Genomic DNA, 26,082 nt, shown 5'->3' on the forward strand with positions numbered 1-26,082 from the left:
CAAGTTAGTTTATTATTGTATTATTATTATTATTATTTATTTCTTAGCAGACACCCTTACCCTTACACCCTTACAGTTGTATACAAAAATACACATCAAGAATTACAGTACAATTAAGAGCAAGATAGAAAATACAATGACTTCAGTCCTAATAAGTGCAAATACAAAACACAGTACGATTTGATATCGGGGCAGTTCAGGAGCAGGGTGGCAGATGCAGGGAGGCCGGCCAGAGGGGAGTTGCAGTAGTCCAGGTGGGAGAGTACCAGGGCCTGGACGAGGAGTTGCCTGGAGTAGTTGGTGAGGAAGGATCGGATTCTTCGTATGGTGCTCAGGAAGAAACGGCAGGTACGTGCTAGAGTGGAGATGTGCTGGGAGTAGGAGAGGCAGGGGTCCAGGGTTACTCCGAGGTTCTTGGCTGAGGAGGAGGGAGAGAGCGTGGTAGATTCCAGAGGAATGGAGATAGAGAGATCAGAGGAGGGGGAAGATGAGGAGGGGAAGAAAAGGAGGTCAGATTTAGAGAGGTTGAGTTTGAGGTAATGTGAGTGCATCCAGGAGGAGATAGCAGACAGTCAGGTAGAGATACGGGAGGGGATTGTGGGGTCAGATGGGGGGGGAAGGAGAGGAAGATCTGAGCATCATCAGCATAGAAGTGGTATGAGAAACCACAGGATGCAGTGAGGGGTCCAGGGAGCGAGTGTAGAGAGAGAACAGAAGAAGACCCAATATTGATCCTTGGGGGTTAAGTGTGGAGGTTGAGCCACACCAGGTTACCTGATAGGTGCAGTACCAGGCCAGAGCAGTGCCAGAGATTCCAGGTCAGCGAGAGAGGATAGGAGAATAGAGTGATCGACAGTGTCAAAGGCAGCAGAGAGATCGAGGAAAATTAGAACAGAGGAGAAAGAGGCAGCACAGGCAGAGTTTAGTGAGTTAGTGACAGTCAGGAGAGCAGTTTCAGTGGAGTGAGCAGAGCGGAAACCAGATTGGAGAGGGCCGAGCAGAGAGTGGTTAGACAGGAAAGCAGAGAGCTGGCCGTGTATTTTGCTGTCTGTTATATTTTTCAACATTTTACAATGCAGATAGCGGTTGTGTTTTTTTGAACAGCCATTTTTGAACAACCATTATGGTCCAAATAATGCAGACATTTAAAGGTAGCACTTTCATTTTCTCTTTGTAGTACTGTAGGTCTTACATTTCACAGATGCTTTCTGTTTAGGGACAATTCCCACCATATTGCAGTGAGTAGCCTTGCAACCAACAACGTGTTTTCTTAACACTGGGTTCTCGTTCATGCCTTATATTTGAAACTTTTGAAAAAAATATATTTGTTTTGTATAGCTTACTGGATTTCAATTGTTGACTGGATGAGACCTTTACTATATTTTATAAACACTATAATACAGATGTTTTTTTTTGTGAAAAACATAATATTATAACTGCAGCAAAGGGGAAACTAAGCACATATCTGACCTTAAATTAATAATAAAAACATTATTGCAGTAAAGACTGGACTATTAAATTGTGAGTGAAATACAATTAGTTAAATACAGTATTGATTTCATTCAAGCCAGCATTTGTCCAAAAACCCATCAACATGGGCAATTTTGGCATATTATTAAAATTGAATCTCTTAAGTAATGAAGAATTAGTGAGCAATTACACCAGGTTATGTTACAAATGTTAATGCATTTGATCATATTTTATAACAGACAAAATGCAGATGAGCAGCTTAATAGGGTCTCCTAGGCTTTGAATTGTGAATGAAAGCTTTAGAAAATTCATGAAGCAGATTTCATTTTAGTCTTTTAGGCAAAGCAAAATGAAAAAGGGAGGATAGTGGAGGAAAGAGGTTTGTGGGATATGTGGAAATTGATATTCCTTGTGGTCTTCAGGCTAATATTGTTCATTAGAAAACTAGCGATTTCAAATACCACTAGAAAACTAGCAAATAACCAAACAAACTAGTATCCTTAGCATGCTTCATGTTTCTCCTTTCTATGCTGTGGTGCATTTTCACATTTTTAATCTTCAGAATACTACTGTCTGTGCTAGCATCACAGGGCAATAATTAAGCTGCCAAGTTCGTGCCTGCATTTCACCATCAGCAGACAAAGCGCCTACATACTTTTTTCATGAATACAGCCATTTAGCAATACAAAAGACAGCTTTCAGCAAAAAATAAAAGTCCCATCCACTGAGAAGCTCCAAAGGAGTATAATTAACAGCCCCTGAGGACAAAAGCTTAGAGACTGATTCACTGATAGCTTTGGCGGCTTTAATTTTGTAATACAAAATGTGGAGCCATTTAAACAAAACAAAAAAGGGAGAAGCACAGAAACTTGGATTGTGCTTCAAGGTTTTTTCTTGCACCTGTAACAGTTGATCACTGATTTTGAAAAGCAAATTCTCTTGAAAAAGAATTCAGCCCCATAGCAGCTACTGAGAACAACCAGGAATCTTGAAACCTGAAACACTAGACTGAGAAACCGATCATAGAATAGAATGGGAAACTTGACGTACGCATGTACGGCATGGTACTGTAAGTGGGTTTTCATCTGACGTACGTGTGTACATCATGGTGTTGAAGTGGTTAAGGGCTTTCGTCCTGCCACAATTAGTAATTAACAATATTTGTTTTATAATTAAGGCTGAAAGACATCTGAACAAATATGATTGTTTTATCTCCAAGGATTACTGTATCCATTTTTAAAATGATGATCCATAAATTGGAGACCCTGGTTAAGACAATAAAAAACATACTGCAGTATGATTTAATACTAACTATTATTTTAAAAATAATAGTAATTTAGAAAACAAAAATGTCACATTCAGATGAATTGTAACTCGAAGAAAGCCTTTTAATAAAAGGACTTATTAGCATTAAAAAATGTACGCATTTTGCATAACAAAGTACTCTTTTATATACAAAACAATATCCACAAGCATCTGACATTCTAGTCTTAAAAAAAAATACCATACAAAATACAAAATGACTACTTTAATTTCTTCAAATTTGCATTACTTTCATCATCTGCCCTCAAACTGTTTACTGCTATGTTAGTTTGATTGATAGTGATTTTTTTTTTTTTTTTTAAACTGTTTGTCTCTCAGGACATTCTTGTTAATGGAGGACTTTGTTTCAGTTCCAGTGATGCTGGCACAACTCCATTGCACCCTATCAAGGAAAGCGCCCTAGGAGGCTGTGTGGTCTGGTGGTTAAGGAAAAGGGCTTGCAACCAGGAGGTCCCTGCTTCAAATCCCGGCTCAGCCACTGACTCACTGGGTGACCTTGAGCAAGGTACTTAACCTCTTTGTGCTCTGTCTTCTGGGTGAGATGTTATTGTAAGTGACTGAAGCTGATGCATATGTCAGACACCTTATTCTCTGTAAGTTGCCTTGGATAAAGGTGTCTGCTAAATAAACAAATAACAATTTGTGAATAATAATAATAGAGTGCTGAGACTAAACGTTTTTCACATGCCACTATTAATTTGTAATATTTACAAACCACTGTGATGTTACAATGTAAGTGTCAAGTAAATTGGTGTGCTATGGAACAAAAGCCTATAACTCAAAACAGTCAATCTGCTATGTAAAGGCCTAGAAAGATATGTGGATGTAATGCAATGCACTGCCAGGAGTCTAATATAAAAAGAGAGGAGCAGGACCAAACTAATGTTGTTTCTTAAGGGGAGAGAAGAGCTTACATGCACAGCTTCACTGTAGCCCAGTGTGCCCTTGAGGTGTCATTCAAGATCAGTAGTTAAAATAACTTACTGGAGCTGAATAACCAGTCATGCACCAAAAAAGTGGTTCCATAGAAGACAGGTGACGGATAGAGGAAGGTTGTGTGTACAGTAAAGTATATACAGTACAGCTGGACAATTTTAAGCTACAGTGAATGGAAGCATATTGAATGTAAAGTATATACAGTACAGCTGGACAATGGTAAAGCTATTTTAAGCTACAGTGAATGGAAGCGTATTGAACGGCTGAATGCAAACATAAATACAGCTCATTAGTTGACTGTGAGACTGTCTGAAGATAAGTTACATAAAAAAATAAAAACAAACTTAAAACCTAAACCTATTTCTGTAGAATGTGTGTAATTATTCATGTCTTAAATGGAATATATTTGCCTGTAATACTGTATGGTGCAGTACTTTAAGCGGTGGGGACATTTATTTCATTAAACAAAATCTGTGAAACATTTTGACATATATTGTTTTGAATAAGGTTTATGGTAAATAACATGTTTGAGCATTTTGATTTCCTTTTGGAATCTTGCATTATTTAAATCCAACCACAGGATGACAGGGCACAATGCTCTGTTCCAAGTTACTCCACGTTGCTAATCACACAAGCAGTTCCCTGTTTAATTTAGGCTAATTTAAAAATACATAATTTTCCCTACATTGTACTTGTTATATAAATAGAATTCTCCAGGAGTGCGTACATGGAGTGCTGTGTTTATTTCAGTCACGAGGATGACTGTTAACAACCAACTAATTTGGCTCTCCTCCATTGGAGTATCCTCACTTCAGAAACCTTGAAGTTGATAATAATAGCAGTTACAATATTTTATCACCAGCTGGTGCTAAGAACACATATATGGTGAACAAGATTGCTTTAAATTGGCTTTATTGAACAAGTCAAATATTGAACAAATTAAGTTTTTCAACAATACTTACATCTGACAGAGAGGCAATCTTACAACATTTTGATATTTCCTGTTTAGAGCAGTGATTATTAAAATTATCCACTGTTGGTTGGCAATAAAAAATAAAAATAAAAAATACGAATTCAATGAACAACTTTTGCTCTATTCTGTTCTATCATCACTTTCTAAATATTTACAGGTTTATTATATTTAGATCACCTTCCTTCTTGGCAATATATTTTTCTTCATAGCAACAACAGGATGCTAAAAGGAATGCATTTCCTGTTTTGAAGCAATAATCAGTAAACTGCTCTGTGGATAATCTTTACATTATTTGAACTTCACTAGATTATGATTCATAGTGGCATATTTTCTAGGCTGGAGTGGTTTTATTTGTATTTTTTTTTTTTAAATCTCCATATATTTAGCCTAAAATGTGCCACTTATGAAACACCTATCACAAAACTCCAACAGGAATCTTTCTGATGTGGGATCCAACCTTTTTTATTTTTATTTTTGTAACTATGTGGCACGAGATAAGTCACTTCATATTGCCAAGAACAAGATTTTAGTCTTCAGATTGACAGTTTGACTAAACATATTTTAGTCCTTTAGTGACACAATCAATCAATGTAAATTAGAAGTTCCCTTCTAATAAGCAGAAACCCTTCTATCCTGATTGCACCAGTCTGAAATAAGAGAAACCATATTTTGTAAGCTTTAACTTTTATCAGTTACAGTTAGCTGATCAAATACTGTACATCTTATTTCAAAGCAAGAATTACACATATCTGTTTCCTGTACAAATGGTGTAACAGCAATTCTGAAATCTCATGTATTTTCTATTACTGATATACAAGGACACTGTGACAACCTGCTAATGTACTATGATCAGCAGTCTTTGATTAAATTGAATTGGCTCAGATGACTTAAAACTTCTCAACAAACAAATCCCTTTTATAATAGTGTGTGCATGCTGCATTTTACTCACACTGCATTTAAAACCCTTATTTTACCGCACCTTAGTGCAACATTATATAACAACATTTGTATTAAAGTCTGACAGATTTACAGTCATCCTTTTCACCCATTTTCTCACCTAAAATGCCACTTTAAGATTTGCTGTCAACAAAAATAAAACCTTAGAAACACTCCACATAACCTAAGTCTCTTCATATGTTTGTTTTGCCAGCTGTTGTCAACTACAGTACTATATATCGATACAGGAGATTTCAAGTGTATCAGGATACAGTATTGTATATGTAATTGTGTTTGTATTGGTTTGTATGAATGCCAGAACAACAAATACAATTCAGGACAAATGTAGATGTCAGTTCAAGTTAATGTTTAATCAACCTTTTCAAAAGAATTCCATTAGATGGATTATTTAAAATGGATTTTTCAGACCAAAAGGGTCTCTTAAATTACTATCTGAAATTTCGGAAGGTGAATTTGAAGGTTGTAGCTGTTTTGCTGGATAGGGTTTACAAGCTACATGGTGCTTAAAATACTAAATCCCTGTAATGGCCTAATGATGCAGGTTAACACAGATGCACCTCATTTATAATTATGACCTTTGAGGGGCTGACCAAGCACCATCAGTCATTCTGCCTTTAAGGCATGAAATCATTCTTATGTAATTCATCTTCATATCCTTAAACACTTGCGAGACCCCCCCACCCCCACCCCCACCCCCCAAGAAAGTTGAATGTACTATATAGGCTAACCAATGAAGGGTTAAACATGCAATACACAGAGGTCATTCTCCCAACCTCCTAGATGTTTAACATAAAAAGGAAACTCAATAACATGATGAAGTGCAATTGCTTGTTGGCCTCAACCAACCCTACTATTTACACCATGTTAGTGGGATTATAAAATGTAGAATGTTGCAACAGTCTGTTATTTCTATAAATTGACTGCTTTAAATACTGTATGCCACCTTACATGATTTATTCTGTTGAAATATTTCTTTAGAAAATGCTAGAAACAAAAATGTTTTGGCATACGACAAATCTGCTGTAACATTTTAATCCTTTAAGTTTAGTTAGATGTGATAAGTAAATGTTGTTACTACAATTTCTAACACAATATAGTGAGGATTATTTATTTAATTTACACCCCATTTTTTTAGATTATACGTTCATGTTCAATGAAGTGAAGTGTTACGAAACTTGAATTACACTACTTAGCTGTTAGGTTCAGTTTTTTTCTGCCTTTATAAAATAGTAGGTAATAACATGAGAGGGGTAAATGCTTTAACTAAATTCTAAGGAAAAGGGCACTTGTATAGTCAGCACAGTCAAATGATGTTATGCCATGTTATGAACTGGGAGATTGTACTACAATAGTCTATGCATATAGGAACACCTCCGAAGAGAACACTTCGCCTAAGAGAACACCCTTGTGATGAAACTGATTTTTCCCATTGTAAATGCTCCGCTTAAAGGAACAGGAACTTTGGTCAAATGAACACTTTTATGTCAACGCTAGCGATTCGTTCACAACTGATACAGCAGTACTGTTTTGTAACCTGATATCTCATCATCATCAAACATCATCAAATCATCAAATTCAAATCGTTTATTCAATCCTTTCAAATGTGACTTGTCATCGCGAGAGTGTCTTGAGGCACACTGACTGGTTTATTAAATTTGTCCATAACTGATGTCATATCATTGCCTCATTTTGTATTCGGATTTCCGTGCACCTCATCGTTACAAAATGGCATGTAAACAAAAGTTGAAAAGTGCCACTGTTCCTCTTGCTACAAAAATTGGGAAATTGTTCGAGCTCTGGAAAAAAAAAACCTGAATCAGAACATAAGTCGCCGAACAATTCGCCATTTTCCATCCTAGTGAGTTGCTTCACCATTCTGTTAAATAATTCTGTGCATGTCTTGAATATTGCTACTGTACAGGTATTCATAATTTATCTAGAGCTGCTGTTGCATTTTTTAATGTGTGTAGTGGTGCTGTGTTAATTTCGTTTGACAATTACTTTATTAACATTAGTTAGTCTGTTACTTTATTATTATAGTTTATTAAAATACCCTTGCCTATTGCTTTTCTTTTTTTTGATATATGTGCATCATGACAAGTAATACATATTTATTTATTTATTGATTCATATTGTGTCTTGTGGTCAACTCTGTCTTGGAGAACCCTTCTGCTAAGAGAACGCTTCCCGAGGGGGTGTTCTCTTAGGCGGAGACTACTGTATATGTAGACAAATTATAAGGCCTTTATTGTGTGCATTACCTTTTTGTGGAGATCTAGTCAATATCTACTCTAGTTTTCGGTGGGGTTAAATACTACCCAGTGCCCTAGGAAAATACACCGTTACAACCTCCATGGTTCCTGCATTTTCTGTGATTCACAATGACTTGGCATGAGGTGTATATATTACCATCCATCCAGGTTTCCTATGGTAATTACATAACTTCTCAAGACACTGGCATTAAAATCATCTTCAAATAAATAACAAAGACGGGTATTGTCATAGATTGTCACAATAGAAGGTAGCTGACTTGATATTTGGTTTAATTACGCTATCCAGCAGCTGGCATGCTATATGTTATAAAGCTCTGTTCCCCACATCAGCTAATTACTGTAATTAACATCCAGTTTTTAGCACCTAACTTGTTTAATGTATAAGCTGCAGAAATGGTTTGCTAGCTGCTAACACAGAGTAAAATAAACCTGTTTGTGCACTTTTGAAGAGCTATGATCACATTTTATGTGTGTGTTTGTCAAATACATTAAAATAGGTTAAACATCTACTGCATACACATGTTTAAAGGGGAATTATTTGTTTGTGTATCTACTTACTGTAATGCGGCTGAACAAAAACAAGGTTTAAAAATAAGAAAGCTGCATATCTGTCAAATGCAGTGACCCCAAGCTGTTAAATAAAGCAGTTAGTTATATGAAAGATTTATTGATTGATATTCATTAAATATTTCAACAGTCGGCAGTTGGTAAATATGGCAGCAGGAAAGTTAATTTTTTGTTTGCAGCATTTTCCTTATCAGATTGATGTTGCAGTTAACCCCACTTTTTCTCCATCTTCCCTAAAACTTTGCATAATGCAAATCATGCATGGATCTAAATGTGTTTGTAAAGTATCATACAGATTGTATTTACTAAGTTTTTGTTTAAAAGTATTTCTAAAAATGTTTGATAAACTACATTGTGGGCTTGTAAATTCAGGTGGTTACAGCTATTGTTTAGTACTTCAGAATACACTTGCAAATAGCTTTCCAAACAACTGTCAAAATTACTTTATTGTAATGTACTACAAAGTACTATGTTTAAATGTGTATAACTATACTCCCATGCAATTTCTCTGAGTTATGTCTGAGCAAATCCCATGTCCACCCTCCACTTACGTCCGTTGGAGCAATGAAGAGACTTGGGTGTTAATATCCATAAGGGAAGAGGCTAGGATGAGGCAGCATCATGGAGGCTGTGTGGTCTAGTGGTTAAAGAAAAGGGCTTGTAACCAGGAAGTAGCCGGTTCAAATCCCACCTCAGCCACTTATTCATTGTGTGACCCTGAGCAAGTCACTTAACCTCCTTGTGCTCCGTCTTTCGGGTGAGATGTAATTGTAAGTGACTCTGCAGCTGATAGTTCACACACCCTAGTCTCTGTAAGTCACCTTGGATAAAGGTGTCTGCTAAATAAACAAATAATAATAAATAAGCAACCCATAACAAGCCCTTGTAAAATGTTAGGTCAAACTTACAAGTAACTGCAGGTGTGTCTCGTGGACCTATGTTAACTTACTTATATACATGCTTAACTGTCCTAAAATATGCATTCAGTATATTTTTTATTCTAAGCTATTGTACCACACTACCCCACATGTGATGCATGTCAAGTGCTTTGTTAGGTGTTACTTGCAGGAAGCACCCCGAGACAACAGATTCAGTTTGCATACCATAACCAGGTAACCCCGCCCCCCCACCGGCCTTAGCTTAAACTAGTCCAAGAGCAGGTACCATTTTTAAATACCAAGCACTTACATAAGTTCTAAATAAACACCAAACAAATTCAATTAAAATAAAAATAATATATGCAATTAACATAAATGGTACAGGGGATAATGCATGGGGTAGTGTGTCATATGAGAATTGAATGCCCTACTTAAGCCCAAAGGATTTAGCCAAGCATCCCACCCTGAGGGTGGGCATTCAATTCTCATCACACACTACCCCATGCAGTATTTTTTATAATCTCTGGTGAGCAATTTTTTTTCCTGCCAGTTCTATGTTTCTTGTTGTGGAATTTCTTTTAGTTTGACAGCTCACTGGTGTTAATGAGCATGTGTTTCCCGTAATAACCAGCCGTTTATACCTGGAAAAATTATAAATATAATAATATATAACATTATCTTTGTGTTATCAATTTTTGAGCTGATACTATTCATAGTTCACCTACCCCACCCCACCCCACCCGACCCTACCTCGCTGCCCTGCTTCCCCACACAGACAACAGGTTAGTGTTTTGATATTTTTTTTTTTTTTTCGTCGCTGGAATGTAAGTTATTTAAAAGCAGAACGTCAGTAAAAGCAGTCCAACTCCACAAACTATTCACATGTCAGGAGCACAGATCCTTCACACCGCAAAAAGGTAAATGTTGTATTTACCGTTAATTTATTATGCTACTTTAAAATCTTCCTAAAACATGCATTTTAACTCCAGGAAGTTAGAACACATTGGTGATGTCATGGAAACAAGGCATTTGTGTGAATCATATGCAGGCACTGGCAGGCACGCTAACTCTTTTAACTCTCCACCAACCAGCTACAGTTACCCTGAATGGCATGAGAACTGCCGAACTACAGAAGAGCCACAACTGTACAAATATTTACATATGCACTGCACATCTACAACACATCTACATCTATAATATCAACGAATATGATGACATACACAGCTGCTTAATGAAACACTTACACAATGTTAACTCATTAAGGTACATTGTCACTTGTAATGCGATTGCCTTGTGAAACTGCCATGGTTCTCCGACGGCAGGATGCTACACCTTTAAGATAGCAAAGGATGGTGTAGTCATTTGTTTAAGACAGTGAAATACAACTGTATATATGACATACATCTCCAAAACTGGTCTGACATTAAGTCTCCTAAACACGCACATTATGTTGTCTTGTACGAACAACCCCAGCATGGGCTCATGAAGCTATAAGAAGGCTAAGTCTAACCATAAATAGGACCTGAATGGGTTAATACAAAGAAAGGTATAAATGTCTAAGCAAACAAATATTTTCTCCACAATTGTTTAATATTATTCTAGTTGAATATGGTGACATGCAATTGCATTAGTGCTGTTATAGCAACCACAAACGTTAATAGATTCTTTTTCATCCATGATTATACTCTACAGACCACATTTTCTAAAAAAAAAATCTTTAGCATGATGAATAGATGACTAGACAACTTTAAAATCAGCCTTAAGTTTAGAAGTATGAAGAAGGGTCAGCTTCCTTCTGACCAGCACCTTTACTTCACTGGTCGAGAAGTTTCATGTCACCAATGTCTCATTCCCACTTAAAGTCCCTTTCTGTGGAGCCCTATCTTTTTGCCTCTTGTTTCCCTACCCCTGCCCCCCCCCCCCCCCCCAATCCTGAAGTGTCCTGACAATAGAACCAAGGAGCTTTGTTTGTGAAGTGGGAACTGAATTAACAGCATGGCACAGTCATTTCACATTGAATTTCTTCACTGCTAAACTTCCTTAACTGTAATATATTGTTGCTATTATAAGCAGGCCATTGACACTCTACACTGTGGGTTCCAACTGCAACTTGTTTACTGAGGGATGAGTTAAGTTTGCAGATGCCTTACTCATTTAATTTTATTTATTTTCAGGAACCATTTTTCTGAAGATCTGTTGGAAAGCTGAGCAAATAGATTTTTAAAAATATGGCCCAAGGACTTACAAGTCAAGAATATAAAAGCATAAAAACATAAAACAAATTGAAATCAGAACTCCCACATATGAGTCAGACTAATCTCATTCCTTACATTTCTAACTACAGTTCCATGTGGTTAGATTTCAATATGTAGGTCAGTGCCTAGTTTTACATGAGGATTGGGGATATTTATATTCTAATGTCTGTCATTCTTTTTCAATCTAGTTCCCACAGACCTTTAGTTTTAGTTTTCTTTTTCTCATTTATTATTTCATTGGGGGAGTTTCCATGTGTGTTCTAATTTTTCTCAAGACATTGTGCTCAAGCCAAAAGAAAAATGATCCTATACATTTCAGTTCAGTTTATTTTACTTGAGAAGACCCTCGTTTTTTTCACCTGACGTTGTTGCAAATGAAGGGGAAAGGAGGAGGTTGGTATTCAAATTAGCCATGCGTAGCGTTCTGGTGCTGTTTTCCTGACAGCTTGGGAAAATATGGTTTCCATGCACAGAGAACAGGTACATGAGAGAATCTCACCTGGAAATCCATGGTTGTCACATGACATCTTGTTTGAGTGAAACTCTAAAGCACAGTGTTAAGCTCATGTAATAAAGCTGTGATTTGGAATGCCTTGTGCCTGGTTGTTTAATAATATGTTTTATTGCTCTTGCACAAATTGTTTTTCAAATGTCCATTGGTGGGGTGGCATATCGTTAGTAGTGAATAATATTTCAACTAATGTATCACATGACTTATTAATTAAATAAAAAAGAAAATAATTAACCAGAGGTATATAATGAAACTGTTCAACCCAGCTATGGCAGATGACCATGGCTGAAAACCGGCGGAGATGTAGGATTATAGAGATCTGTGCCAGACACCTTCCACGTATGCTCCCGAGGCTGTCTGGATTGGAAGCAGTGGACTTTTTCATGTGAAATGTGGGTTTCCATGTGAAAATGTACATGGATTTCCAGTGTTTTACATCATGCTCATGAGTAAATGAAAATTACCCTGTCCCTCTGTGTGGCTGCTATTTTCGGCCACAAACTTGATCCTGTCGAACTGTTCTCCTAAACGTGCACTCGCATTGCCACTTCACGTGTAAATAACCACACATGGAAACTCCCCCATTGCCCTCAAGTGTCAAGTATATAAACATTCTGCATGGTGCCTTTATCAGTCACTTATACTTACCTTTACCTTTTTATTATGTGTTCTCTATGTACTGCTTCTTGTTTTGAAAGTCCCTCGAACAATAGCAACATATTTGACTATGGTACCCAGTAAATACACCTTATGTACCATGAATAAATGGGCATGTTTTACTGGAAGACGTGCTTTTATTAGCATTTTACAGTATGTTCTACTAAATACCAACCCCCAGATGTTTCTTGGATTAGAAAATGTGATTATTTTTCCATTCCCCTGCCAATTTCTCACACCAGTGGTTTTCTGAGACAGCTCCTGTCAGCTAGTTCTGCTGCTACTGACCTGCTATACATGATGTGTATTACTAAATGTTGAGGTTTTTTTTTACACGTCTTATAGAGTTTGTTTTAAGTAGTCTGAACATGCATGTATGACGTGCCACACTGCGTCTAAAATGTCTGTAAAGTTTGCCCATAACATTCTGAAAATTACGGTACTACAGAATTCCCAAACATAGTCAGGTATTAAAATAATTATTTAAAGTATGTCTATAATGTGAGTGTAAATCAGTATCCTCTTTTTGTTTCTTGTAAGTTAAATAAAATACATGGCATCCTTAAAGTCAGAGATCCGTAGTGAGGGATAACAGGCGAATAGATATTGTACAATAACCTCTGTCTAGATTATCTAATTATTCCCTCAGATTCCATGTTCAATGTTTATTCTTGGTTCTAGTTTGACTTTGTAGAATAGGGAGCTTGCAACATATTTTACCTAACCACTCAATAATCAGAACATATGAATTAGATTTTGGAAACTTTACCTCTAAATCTGACTGCTAGCCATTCAAAATGTAAACTGGAGAAGGAAAAAAAAATATCACAGCTCCTATGGACATTGAATAAAAGGACATTTGAATAAGAAATCATGAAGTGCAAGCTCAACTTGGTGACTGCCTTTAATCCTTTGCTCTGTTAACCTTAAAGAACACCATTACTTACCTTTGGCGTTTTCACAGATTTCCCATTTCTTGCATCCTTGATATTGACGATATCCAAAATGTCGGTTTCCTGCAATTTATATCATTAGAATTAGTCATTTGTAAAAGCTCCTAAAAATAAAGTTTCTAAACGTTATCATATCCTAGTACATACACTAGAATAATTCTGTGTCAAATGTATAATTCAAATGTGATACATTTTATGTTGGGTCTTGTGATAGGGGGTGTGGGTTATCCACTGACAGACAGGGAGAGACACAAGAAGTTGCAGTTGAAATACCAACTCAGTGCCCAGTATTTATTTACAGCAAACAACCACAAGACACTACCAACGATGGTAGAGCACAGGTAGACATACAGCAAGTGTAAAAGAAAAGAAAAGGCAAACAAAAACACTAGAAAGGCAGCTAAAAATAAAAGGTTGCTGTGTATTGGCGATGCGCTGCTTCTAATAAAAAGGAGGTCCCACGGACACACACTCCTCGCTATACTTTATGGGATTTAAAATCCCTAAACCCATCCATTCTCTGTGTAGGTTAAAACCCCTATCCCAGTTTTACACATGGAGTTTTTTTTTTTTTTTTTCATAAAGACAGTTTTGTTGTTTGGGGTAGCATAGACGGTCCTAGTCCTTGGCCCGTAGCATGGAAGTTTGTCAGATGACCCCTTTCATCTCAAGACGTGCCGCCTGAACACGCCCACCTGCTGGTTAGGGATCTATAGTTGTCCAATCAACAGCTGTTTTTCCCCACAACCAAACACATAAGAAAAAAAAATGCCTCAGCCCTGCACATGTTCCTTTTGAATGACAGAGATTGGATAAAATTGGATATCGTGATAAGGATTGCGCTAATATTCTAAAACATTGTGACAGTAAAGGCGTTTAAATGCTATGAAATAATCATGCCGAGAAATCCCCAAAACTGCAAAGTTATTTTCAAATATTTTATGCAGAATATGCTTGATGCAAATACTGTCAGGGCAAAAGTAACAGTTTTATGAAAGAAGGTACTGAAACATTAAACAAAACAAAAGAATTAAACTTCCATTATAGCATTGCTATCCTGATTGCAGATTTTAAAAAGTACCAAATAAGACAACTGTTTGCAAATATTTAATGTGAACACTGCATACAATTGAAAAAAAAAAAAAAAACTGTTTATCTTTATCATACTGTAGTTGTTGTTAGTTTTGTTATTTAAGGTTAATTTAACTGACCCTGGTCTTCCTTTATTTACATATTGTTACTTTACAAAAACGAAAATATTATTCCTTATATATGCACACATGCATGCAGTTAGAAAGTAGGAGATCATATTTTATTTTAAAGAATTATAGTTTGAGTTGCATTAAGCATAAAATATCACACTGTTATACAGCCTTACAGAATGAAGGAGAAATGTGCTCTAAAAAATGAATTATTGCTAAAATTCAACAGCAGGATCCCTAGTTCTGCTAAAACATAAGCCTCTCAGACAGCAAGATAGACTTCATTGGAAAACCAAAAAAAATATGAAGCTTAAATTGAAAATGTCCTGCAAAAAATGATAACCATTTTACTTCAACACAAGTGAAGTGAAGTGTGATCAGAAACTGACTCAATGATCTGAATTAAATCACAATTTCCAATGGGAGTTATGTCAAAAGCATCAAATATCAAAAGCATCAAACATCATTAAGCCACGTTACATGAGTGTTTGACTTTTCTCGAGACATCTGTTTCTCATGAAATAAACGTGGACATGGTGCCTTTTTGTGTTTACATACATATAAAGCCTCTCATTTCCCTTTGGAACGCCTACTTTTCCCCGAACGCTATGCAAATGAAGGAGAGGGGGAGGGGGGGTCAGATTTAAATTAGCCATGCTGACGGCCCACTTAGATTCTCGTGCTGTTAATCATGAAAGTCCCCAAAATACTGTTTACATGAGAGAGAATCCATGTGTCATCGTGTGTGAATGGTTATTAAAGATCTGATTTGCTGATGGATAGTGCCTGCTTTTTTAATACTTTGTTTTACTGTTGTTGCCCACACTGCTTTTCACACATCATTTTGGGGGGGTAGATCTTTATTAATAATAAACTGGGCCAAATCTGAGTGGTTGTTGAACAGGCGTTTGGGCTATTGCAAGGGAGGGGGCAGATACTACTGAAGCATACTCAAGTGAACCACAAGCTTGTTCCCCAAATTATTACAGCCTGCTGTATCCTGCATAATCTGTGCCAGGACCGTAAGGAGGTGTTCAGGAAAGCAGAGGAACAGCTACCTCAGTCTCCAGCAAGAATTGCACAGCAGCGATATGCTGCGAAGAGGGTCCTGCTATTAGAGATGCACTGCTATTTTTATTTTTGTAACCCGACGGTATACTTTTATTTTGTATCACGTTTTTGTTTCATTAGCTTATTTTGTATCTCTTTATACCAAATACAGCATTCTCATTTGCGTTGTACTTGTGTGACTGCTTCTGCTTAATAAAGAATTGGAATATTGAGTAGTATTGTTGTTTCCCATGAAAAGTCATGGAAATTCCACACCACATTTTATTTTGAGTGTGGGTTCAATAATGTTTGTGTTGTGCATTGTATCAAGCTGCCTCATCATATCCTCTTCCCTTATGGATATTAACACCCGACTCTCTTCATCGCTCCAACGGATGTAAGTGGAGAAAGACATAAGTAGACATAAGTAACTAGGATAAATTGCATTGGAGTATAGTTATACACATTTAAACATACTTAGTAGTACTTTACAATAAAGATGTTTTGACAGTTGTTTGGAAGTGTATTCTGAAGTACTGTACAGTACCTGTAACCACCTGAATTCACAAGCCCACAATGCAGTCTATCAAACATTTTTAGTAATAGTTTTAAACAGACACTTGGTAAATACAATCTGTATGATACTTTACAAATACATTTAGATCCGTGTATGATTAGCATTATGCAAAGTTCTAGGGAAGACGGAGAAAAAAGTGAGGTTATCTGCAACATCAATCTGATAAAGGAAATACTACAAACAAAACATTCATTTCCCTGCTGCCATCTTTGGACCATGGTAACTTACATATTCCCATGTGACTTTTATAGCAGCTTTAGGAAAGGACTGGAACTAGCTAATAAACATTTTCACAAGAAACTTGTGTTTACATGTGTAAGTGGGCGTTGATTTCACAAGCATTTCCAGGAATCTCACAAGAAATGGAGACTTTTTGGGACATTTTCACGAGCTTTCCCTGCCAAGTTTCACTCGCATTGTCCATTCACGTGAAACAAACTAACATGTAAACTGGCCTATTGTTGAACAGAGGATTTCCTGTACAGAATGGATCCAAATTCAACCTGCTAATAAATCATGAAGAAAAACATTCTGTAGAAATGTGTTTTGAACTATAACTAACCTATCATGCTTGAGTTTTTTTTTTTTTTGTTACCTCTCAACACTTTTACTCCCCCAAATTCTGGGATTATCATACGTGCAATAGCTAATAATACAGAGTTAACTTATTTGGACTCTTCACCACAGAGTTTAAACAAAACAGTATTAGGAAGGAGTTTCTTGAAATAAAAACAAGCAAGTAAGCCCTGTGTATTCAATATTAACTGCATTATTTTTAAAAGAAGTGTGTTTATGGTCCATATAAAGAACAAACAATACTTACCGTAAAAAACGTTGTATAAGTCTATTTTCTAAGCATTTTTGCGGGGCTCTTAAAAGAGGGGATCAACTAATACACTGGTGCGACGTATACACCTGTGTGTCTAATATTAAACTACTGTACCAGTGCCACAATGGGATTACTACAGCCACGGTTATGGCTCACAGAAACTTAACTGTCAACAACCCGATTTATTTTTTCAGGATTTACGGCATTCATGTCATGTTGCTAGGTAGAAAAACCAATGTTCTAAAAAAAGTTTTAATTTGTTTCTCACAGCTATACTGCTTCACTATTAACACAATAGCTGTCAGTCTCTATGAATTTCCTTATTCCCACCCTCCCAAGCCATTGATTTGTCAACATTCAGACTCAACCTGCCTCTGGGATCCATAGCAAACAGCTATTGGTTAGAAAGCTGTGTAGTAAGCGTTTTAAGTCTTCCGTTCATTGTAACTGCAATGCTATAATAATGCAGGTGACTTTGAGACTGGATAAAATAGGACAGTCAGAAAAAAAAACAAAAATGCTACTCAACAGGTTTAAAATTGCATGTTGTTGAATTTGCCAAAAAACATGTTAATCACAATGCTGAAAAAACAGTACGACTGGAGACGAAACAAAGACAAACTTAAAATGGCAAAAGAAAAACAAGCTAATAGAGGAGGAAAGTGTTTATGGCCTGATGTAGAAAACATTTTGCTTGAATGGAGTACTTTGAATGACTTTAATACATACTGTGACGTGTTCTACATGTCAGTGCAATGCAGTTGTACACTTGTAAAGTAAGTGTGTGGTTATGGTTCAGATTAACAAAACAAAATGAATGTATTTGTACAGCTGGAAATTGAATGTAATTGTACTGCACCATATGCAACTCTAAAATGTTTTGGTTATTAGATGGTACAATGTTTATTTATTTTTATTTTTTGCTTTTTTAATTGATGCAAGCAGCACTGTTTAATACTAAAGTTTGAATTAATACAACAAATTTGTAAAAGCCAATGCAGCGGGAACAATTGTCTAAGTACGGTTTTGGAAAGAAATGTTCAGTAAAGCAAAAAATATATGTTCTTGAACTTGTTTGGGTACTCGATAAGCTAAAATAAAATACTGGTAGTTTATTACAGATATGATATGGGATGTACTTGATTTTATGCTCTGTTAATTATTATTTTTTAAATTTTAGAAATTTTGAAAAACTGAATATTTTCTAGCAGTTTAACTAAAAACGAAAAACAACACTGTAAAATTATTAATGGAATACAATGTTGCAAACAAGGGTTATTTTTAAACAAATTGTGTATCTTTCTTTATTTATCGGTGTTGAGCATGTAGGGGAAAAAATCAATTGTAAAAAAGTATTTTAAACACAAAAAGGTGTTTTCCTAAAAACTGCAGTCTCAAGAAGGGGGGGAGCGACTTTTATGCCAGTGCACCTTATAAAACTTACGGTAATGACACTTTAATGTTAAACCTACAAATAAATGACATGCTTTAAAATAAAATGTTGTTATTTTATTCCTGTTGGCAGTTTCTTGTAGCTTCAAGCAAAGTTTTTTTTTTTTTTTTTTTTTTTTTTTTAATGCAATTACATTAGCTTGAATAAAGCTAGTTTGGGGGAAACAAACCCACTGCTCCTTTGCTCCAGGACCATATATTGCACTATTTATTTATTAGATCTCCCAAAGGAAAAAGTACATTTATTTTAAAAAATAAGTGATTTATTAGTCTTAAATTCAATGCTGTTTAATAGAAATTATACTTTTAACTGTATGAGGGTGGTGAATGTAGTACTATTTCTAGTTTTCTCTGATAAATACTCACTTATAGTCATTTTTTTCTTCAATTAAATGTCATATTTCATCTCAGTATTACAGGACAGGACAGTATTTTAGGGACCAATGGATATGGATATGTGCAGTCTAACATAGTAAAATAATAGAACAAACTATACGATATATTTCTGTGGGAAAGAAAGGTCAGGAGCAAGGTGCCCAGAATGTGTATCTGACCTGTGACTGCTTTTCTATTAATAAGAATTGAATGACAGCGAGACTAGCAGGAAACAACTCAGAATACATCATGTCTAGTGACTCATATTTCTAGATATTTGGCATTGCCACAAAAATGTTATGAAGCAGGAAAGAGAACAAATCTGTAATTGTATCTGGTGCTCTCCCCTGAAATGGAAAAGTGGCAGGGCACATTCATTCACTCTAGGGTCCCTTCCCCACAAGTCTTCATTTCACAGGTTCTTTTTAGTGTTATTTTAATCTGTGGTTTCCCAAAATCATAAGCAATTGAAAGCAAAATACAGCAGGACTGTCAATTGACTAAACTTAATGTATGTGGTCGATAATTCCTGCTCGCTGGCAGCAATGTTTTCAGAGCTGAGAGTGCATCTGACCTAGCAGCTGTACCCAACTAGAAATATGACGCTGTATATAAGGGTATCCTGCATAAAAATGTTAAATATAGATAGAACATAGCATACCTACATTTCACTTAATTTTGTTTGTTCATTCTTGACTTTCCATCTTACTGAAAAAGATTCCTTTAAGAATGCAAACTGTTCTGAAAATGTTCTGTATGTTCAGGTTCTCAGATCACTGTATACTTAGAAGATGTGAATTGCTCTGCATGTGCCCAAGGACAAGATGCATCTGCAAGATCCTTTTAAAAAATATCAGCAGTTCCACTGTCGATGAAGAATTTCTTAAGAAAGCATGTTCTAACACAGCTACAACCCACTTCACCACATTAACTTTAACATTGGTGTAAAACCTTGACCATAGGAGGGATAATATAATGTTTGCAATTATTGACTTCCGCAGATTGCAAACTTTTATGCTTCAGGCAGCTGATATTAAAAACACATTCATATACAGCAAAATGGTAACATGTTTTTGTTTAATAAGGGAAAGATTAAACTTAATTTCCAAAACATTAAAAGTTGCTTATCATTCCATTCTTGTAAGAATTGCAATTTTGTTTTGAAATAAGCCATTCAGTTTTATGTTTTTCGAAATGAGCTGGAATAATGAATTTTCAGATACAGCTCTAATGTCTTGTGGAATCCATTTAGTCATTCACTTCTTTAATGATTGAAAACGGTGCTTGACAAAGCCAGCAGGGTGCCCTGTAAAACAGCCGGAGTAAAGGGCAAACAGAGCAGGGAGGAACTATGTTCTAGTCAATCACAGGCTGGCTTGTATACAAATGAGTGTCTTGGTGGTATATTTAAAACACCACATGTTGTACTCCTGTCTGGTCTCATTAATTGGAACAGAATCTAGTGAACACTGTTGTTTGCCTTTAATTACTTGCCTACTAAAAAGCAAAACAACCTTTTGAAATATTATAATTATCTTTGAGACAGAAATTTGCATGAATATATTGCTTATGTGGTAAACAAATAACATGTTACCTATTTTGTTCTATGAATTTTGCCAATTAATCAGATGACTAATGTATTTTCCTTTACTAAAACTTCCAACCGAATTGCAATCAGTACTTGATGTTCAGTGAATAAAGATGCCAAAACCTGAATATTCTATGCCAAATCAGCTTAGCCAAGCCTGTGACGCAGTAATGCCGACCTCCAAGGGTATAAAGAACTGTGCGCACAGATCTCAACATCATTTTTCCTTCAAGCCTGCTGCAAATATGGACGCAGTGACCTTGAAGGTTAATGGTTACATTTCAGGGAACCAAGGTTATGATAATAACCTAACGTTCCCTTTCAAGTACAAAATGTAACCATTACCTAATGGGTGAGTATACCCAAACCATCGCAAGGGCAATATTGCAGAACGACTGGAATGCTACAAGGCTATGCCGAGAGGCTGCCTTGTGTGTTACCATTAGGAACCCCGGTAACAAGTAGCTAGGGTGAAGAAACTGAGGGAGAAACTCGCCTATTGCCTGCGTTGTAAGGGTCGGAAGCTGATTAACTCCCAAAGAGATAAAAGCTGGTTGTCCCTCTGAAATAGAGCTCAGTTCAGTGGAGGGGCTGCAGGGGACATTGACAGTCCATGGGCCAGAAAGGTCGGTCAGTACCATCTCAGGTTACCGGATCATTTTAATACCAATTTCTTTGTATGGCTCAGATATAAACAAAAATGTATGATGGACCTTCTAGAAGGGTAGCTGTAGCCATTTCTGAGCTATTTATGATATGCAGTGACCTAACAAAATATTAGAGAATGATATGTTCCAAAGGAATCACTCAACATGTGGTATGTCCTATGATTCCTTGAGGATTATAAATAGGGCTTCTGATTTTCGGTTTTAACCATTAAAACCCGATAAAACACCCCCGATACAAAAAAATGAAATCGGTGGATAGCCAATAAATACCGGAAAACACCGGAAAAGCTGTGGAAATGGTTAATCAATTCACGTTGACTTTACCCTATTCCCATTAAAAATTAACCGAAAACACTAATTTCATACAGTATATCAATAACGAAAGTCATGGAAAAAAACGATTTACATAAAACTCGAAAACAGCTAAAAATAAGTATCTAAACTATCTGTAACATCCTCTCCATCATTGGCAAGAGGTTAGGCAATGCAGAGCTCAGGGACCTGGCAGAAGAATCTGGAGTCATAGCAGAGGGATCGATAACTGGTGTCCTGGGGAGAATAAAGTACAACCGAGGAGTACGCCTGCATAAGCTTTTGTATGAAGTCCTCTTGAGAATTGCTTGGAAGAATTTTTACCAATGGCTGGAGGAAAATCACTTAGAGAATATGCCCAACTTGATGCCATAAGGTCTGTTCAAGACCTTCATGACAACTCATGCCATGACACTTTAGATTCAGTGCTTCAAGACACATCCTGCACATTTTGCTGGGACTTCTACGTGCATCCAGTGAGGGAAACTGGCTGCTGCACCTTCACTTCATCAAGTCCATGATACCATGGTGCTTTGCTTTTGACAAACAAAACTATGCCAGATACCTTCCAGTGTATTATGCCCAGATGACGAGATTGTCAGAAGACCATCCTGATGTGCATGCACATTTACAACAAGGTGGTTTCTCAGTCCAGATAGGCAAACACGCAGGATACCTGTGGACCAAACGATCAAGGAAACTGTAAATAAGGACAAACAGACTGCTGGTGGTACCCAAGGACTTAGTTTGAAATCTGCAGCAGTAAGCAAATACTACCTCACTGCTGAGTATCGTAGCATGTGTTTGAAGCAACTGCGAGATATGCTTGATTTAGTCCAGCCCTACACCATACTGATCTTCAGCCATCACGTATTAGGAAAGAAGAAGCAGATGTGCAGTCACTTGCTGACCTCTTGGAAAACAACTGGACAAATCCCTTCACCAATTTTCCCTCTGAGTTAGTAAACCTGTCAACTGGCATCGCTGCCCTACCTGATGTCACCCAAGACCTAAGCACAGCTGCAAGGTGAAAAAGCATATCAAGATTTCCAAAGTGATAGACTAGAAATGAGAAGTCAAACATTTCATGACCATTTGCCAAGGCTGCAACTGAAGACATTTACCAGTATATTTAAGCAACAGAAAACTAAAAAACAAAAAAAACAAAGAAACTATTCTGAAACCTGATCACAGACTGTTTGGATAGATGGTGCTGGTAGCCACCAACAGAAACCTTCACATGTGTCAAGTTTTACAACATCTTCTTGGTCTTCCCTGGTCTCTGACAAACTGTGATGGTACAATGAAGAGAACTAACTAAGCGGCTCTAGCTCGACATCTTGAAGGGAAAGTATCCAATTCAGAAGCTACAACCCCACCTTCAGCCTCAATTATTGACGGAATGAGTATTATCCAAAAAGTGCATGGAGAAAATCTCACATTTGCTGAGCTGTCAGTACATTTACTTGCATCAGGCTTGTAAACTGGATATGGAAGTGATCGAATTGATATAGTATTTGATGTATACAAGACAAGTCCATTGAGAACGCTGAAAGAGCAAAGAGAGGATCAGAAGTCGGTGTGTTGTTCACTCACATCATGGTAGGCCAAAAGATAAAAAATGGAGACGTCTCTTATCTTGTGCATCCAGCAAAACCAAACTAATCTAGTTTCTTATTGAAGACTGGAAGAATACACAGATAGAGGGGAAACGCTTGGTGGGAAGGTGCTGTATGTTACATGTGAGGAGAAGTTCTTCGGGCTTACAAAGGAGTTTGCAGAGGAAGTTGAAGAACTCCATACAGACACACGTATCCATGCAAAACATGCTGCTGCTGACTACAGCTCCATCATTGTTGTAGCAGATGACACTGATGTGTTGATCCTTTGTCTGGCCTTCACCCATGACATTGACTGTAGCTTGTACATCAGATGTGGCACAAAGAACCAGGCCAGGTTGATTGCTGTAACCAAACTGGCAGCAGCAATTGGTCGTGATGCCAGGTGTACGCAGCAAGACAACTCCCACCATGTGACGACTGTCTCCACATGTATGCCCTCAGAGCCAACTATCAAGCAGCAATATGACGACAAAGTCTGGACATGTTTTCTAACATTCCAGTACCCCATGATGGCTGTGGTTGGACATTGACTGTGGATAATGTGCTTGTCATTGACTGGATGACTGGAAACTGGAAATTCACTGTCATAGAAAATGTACAGTAGTCTCCGTGTATAGGAACACCTCCTAAGGTTCACCTAAGGGAACATCCTTGTGATGAAACTGATTTTTCCCATTATAAAGGATCAGGAACTTCGTTTAAAAGAACACCTAGCGATTCATTCACAATGGATACATACAGTACTGTTTTGTAACCTGATAACTTATCATCAAACTTAAATTAAAATGTTTTTTTCAGTCTTTATAAAAGTGACTTGTCATCACGAGACTGTCTTGAGGCACACTGATTGGTTTATTAAATCTTTCCAGAACCTTTCTTTCCAATATTATTGACTCGTTTTGTATTCTGATTTCCACGAGTGCACTTTATTGCTACAAAATGGCATGTAAATAAACAGCGAAATGCAGAGCTGTTTCTGTTGCTTCACCACTCTGTTAAATAAGGTGCATATCTTGTATATTGCTGCTGCATTTATTAACATATGGGGTGCTGTGCTAATTTAGTTTGACAGTTTATTAACGTTAGCTTGTATGGCACTTTATTGTTATAGTTTATTAACATACACTTGTCTATTGTTTTTCTTTTACTTATTCTGTTCATTTCATATGTTGATGCACGTGCGTCATGATAAGTAATACATATTTATTTATGTATTTATTTATTGATTGATTCATATTGTGTCTGGTGGCTAACTCTTAGAGAACACTTAAGAACACTTTGCTTGCTTCCCGAGGGGTGTTCTCTTAGCCGGAGACTACTGTACTTTAGAAATATAGTTTTTTTATTGCACTCTGGGGTGTACTAAACAAGGAAGGTAAAAATAAAAAATACTGTACATGTAAATATACACTATTATTCATTAAAGAAATTGCTTTTGATAGTGCATGAAAATTACATACTAGTTGCTACTCTCATTACTACACCATGAGTTTGATACAATAACACTGTTTTTGAAAGTCCTGCCCATTTTATGTTACCAGTAGCCTACAGGCTAAAGTAATAAAATAAAGTGTTGTTGTTTTGAGTCAGTCTGGCAGCCAGTAACATTTTTTTCTGAGGCAATTGTTGGTAGGAACAGCACTTATGAAGCGACACTGGGCAGTTCCAGTACTTGCTCCTGTCCAAGGCAGAATTGCTGACTGTATTGTATACAGTTACAAAATAAGGACAGTGTACGCTTTTTGATAAAAATTATGAAATAACATATAATTTACCTTAAAATTACTTGAGCTGCCTCTCTCGGTAGATGGAATGCTATGACAAATATGCAAAGCTAAGTAGTACCTGCTTTCTGTTATTGGATAGTGATCAATAGGGAACATTTTTTATTATTATCATTTTTTTTTAGTCACTATAATAACAATGTTTTTACTGCTTTTTAAATTCATGAGCCAGTTAAGATACAGATTATCATCCTCTTGTAAGCGATAGAGAGAAAAAGAGTATTTGCCTAATTTCCACAAATGTGCCTATTTTCACATTCACTAGGGTAAGTAATTACATTTTGAAAACATAGGGCCTGCTTCTCGTGTCAGCATTTTTATGGCGGCTGGGGAGGGGGTCTTTAAATAGACCACACTGTGTGAGAGCTTTCTGTGCATGGATAGTGATCAATAGAGAGCAATTTTCTGGTGTCAGCATTTTTATGGGGGATGGGGGATGGGGGGTGTCTTTAAATAGACCACACTGTGTGAGCTTGCTGTAATTGATGATAATTTTGGATGAACTCTTATTAATATGATCAACCTCTACACTTCCCCAGCATACAATATCCATCCAGTTGGTGATTATCCATGGAAACAAAAATTGTATGTGAATGGTTATAGGCAGAGGAGCAATTAAATAGCTGTTTAAGGAATCTTTTTTTTTGGTATCGAATTATGTTTCACGGTAATATAAAGCTTACAGAAATAAATAAAATGTATATTAAATAGAATCTCCATTATTTGTATACAAATTTTCATGATTTTAAAGGCTTGTTTATACCCTATTATTTTTGGCTTAGGATGCGGGATGTGAGATCATTTACAGCAACAATAAAAAAAGAAATCTGGAAATGTGCCTAACAACTGTGTTTGCAATAAAAGATATTA

At 36.6% G+C, this 26,082-nt stretch overlaps 1 protein-coding gene across 2 annotated transcripts in view; it reads right to left on the reverse strand.

Annotated features, from left to right (window-relative positions):
* Positions 1 to 26,082, reverse strand: part of LOC117410730 (1-phosphatidylinositol 4,5-bisphosphate phosphodiesterase beta-1) — a 269,638-nt gene that overhangs the window by 189,261 nt on the left and 54,295 nt on the right. For both annotated transcript variants that reach the window (XR_004545728.2, XM_034017498.3), the window contains exon 3: positions 13,748 to 13,816. Coding sequence is in view for 1 of the 2 variants with exons in the window: in XM_034017498.3 (XP_033873389.1) it covers positions 13,748 to 13,816 (69 nt within the window). In the remaining variant the exon portion in view is untranslated. The remainder of the gene's footprint in view (positions 1 to 13,747; positions 13,817 to 26,082) is intronic.

The sequence above is a fragment of the Acipenser ruthenus genome, chromosome 6 (genome assembly GCF_902713425.1).
Source record: "Acipenser ruthenus chromosome 6, fAciRut3.2 maternal haplotype, whole genome shotgun sequence".
NCBI lineage: Eukaryota > Metazoa > Chordata > Actinopteri > Acipenseriformes > Acipenseridae > Acipenser > Acipenser ruthenus.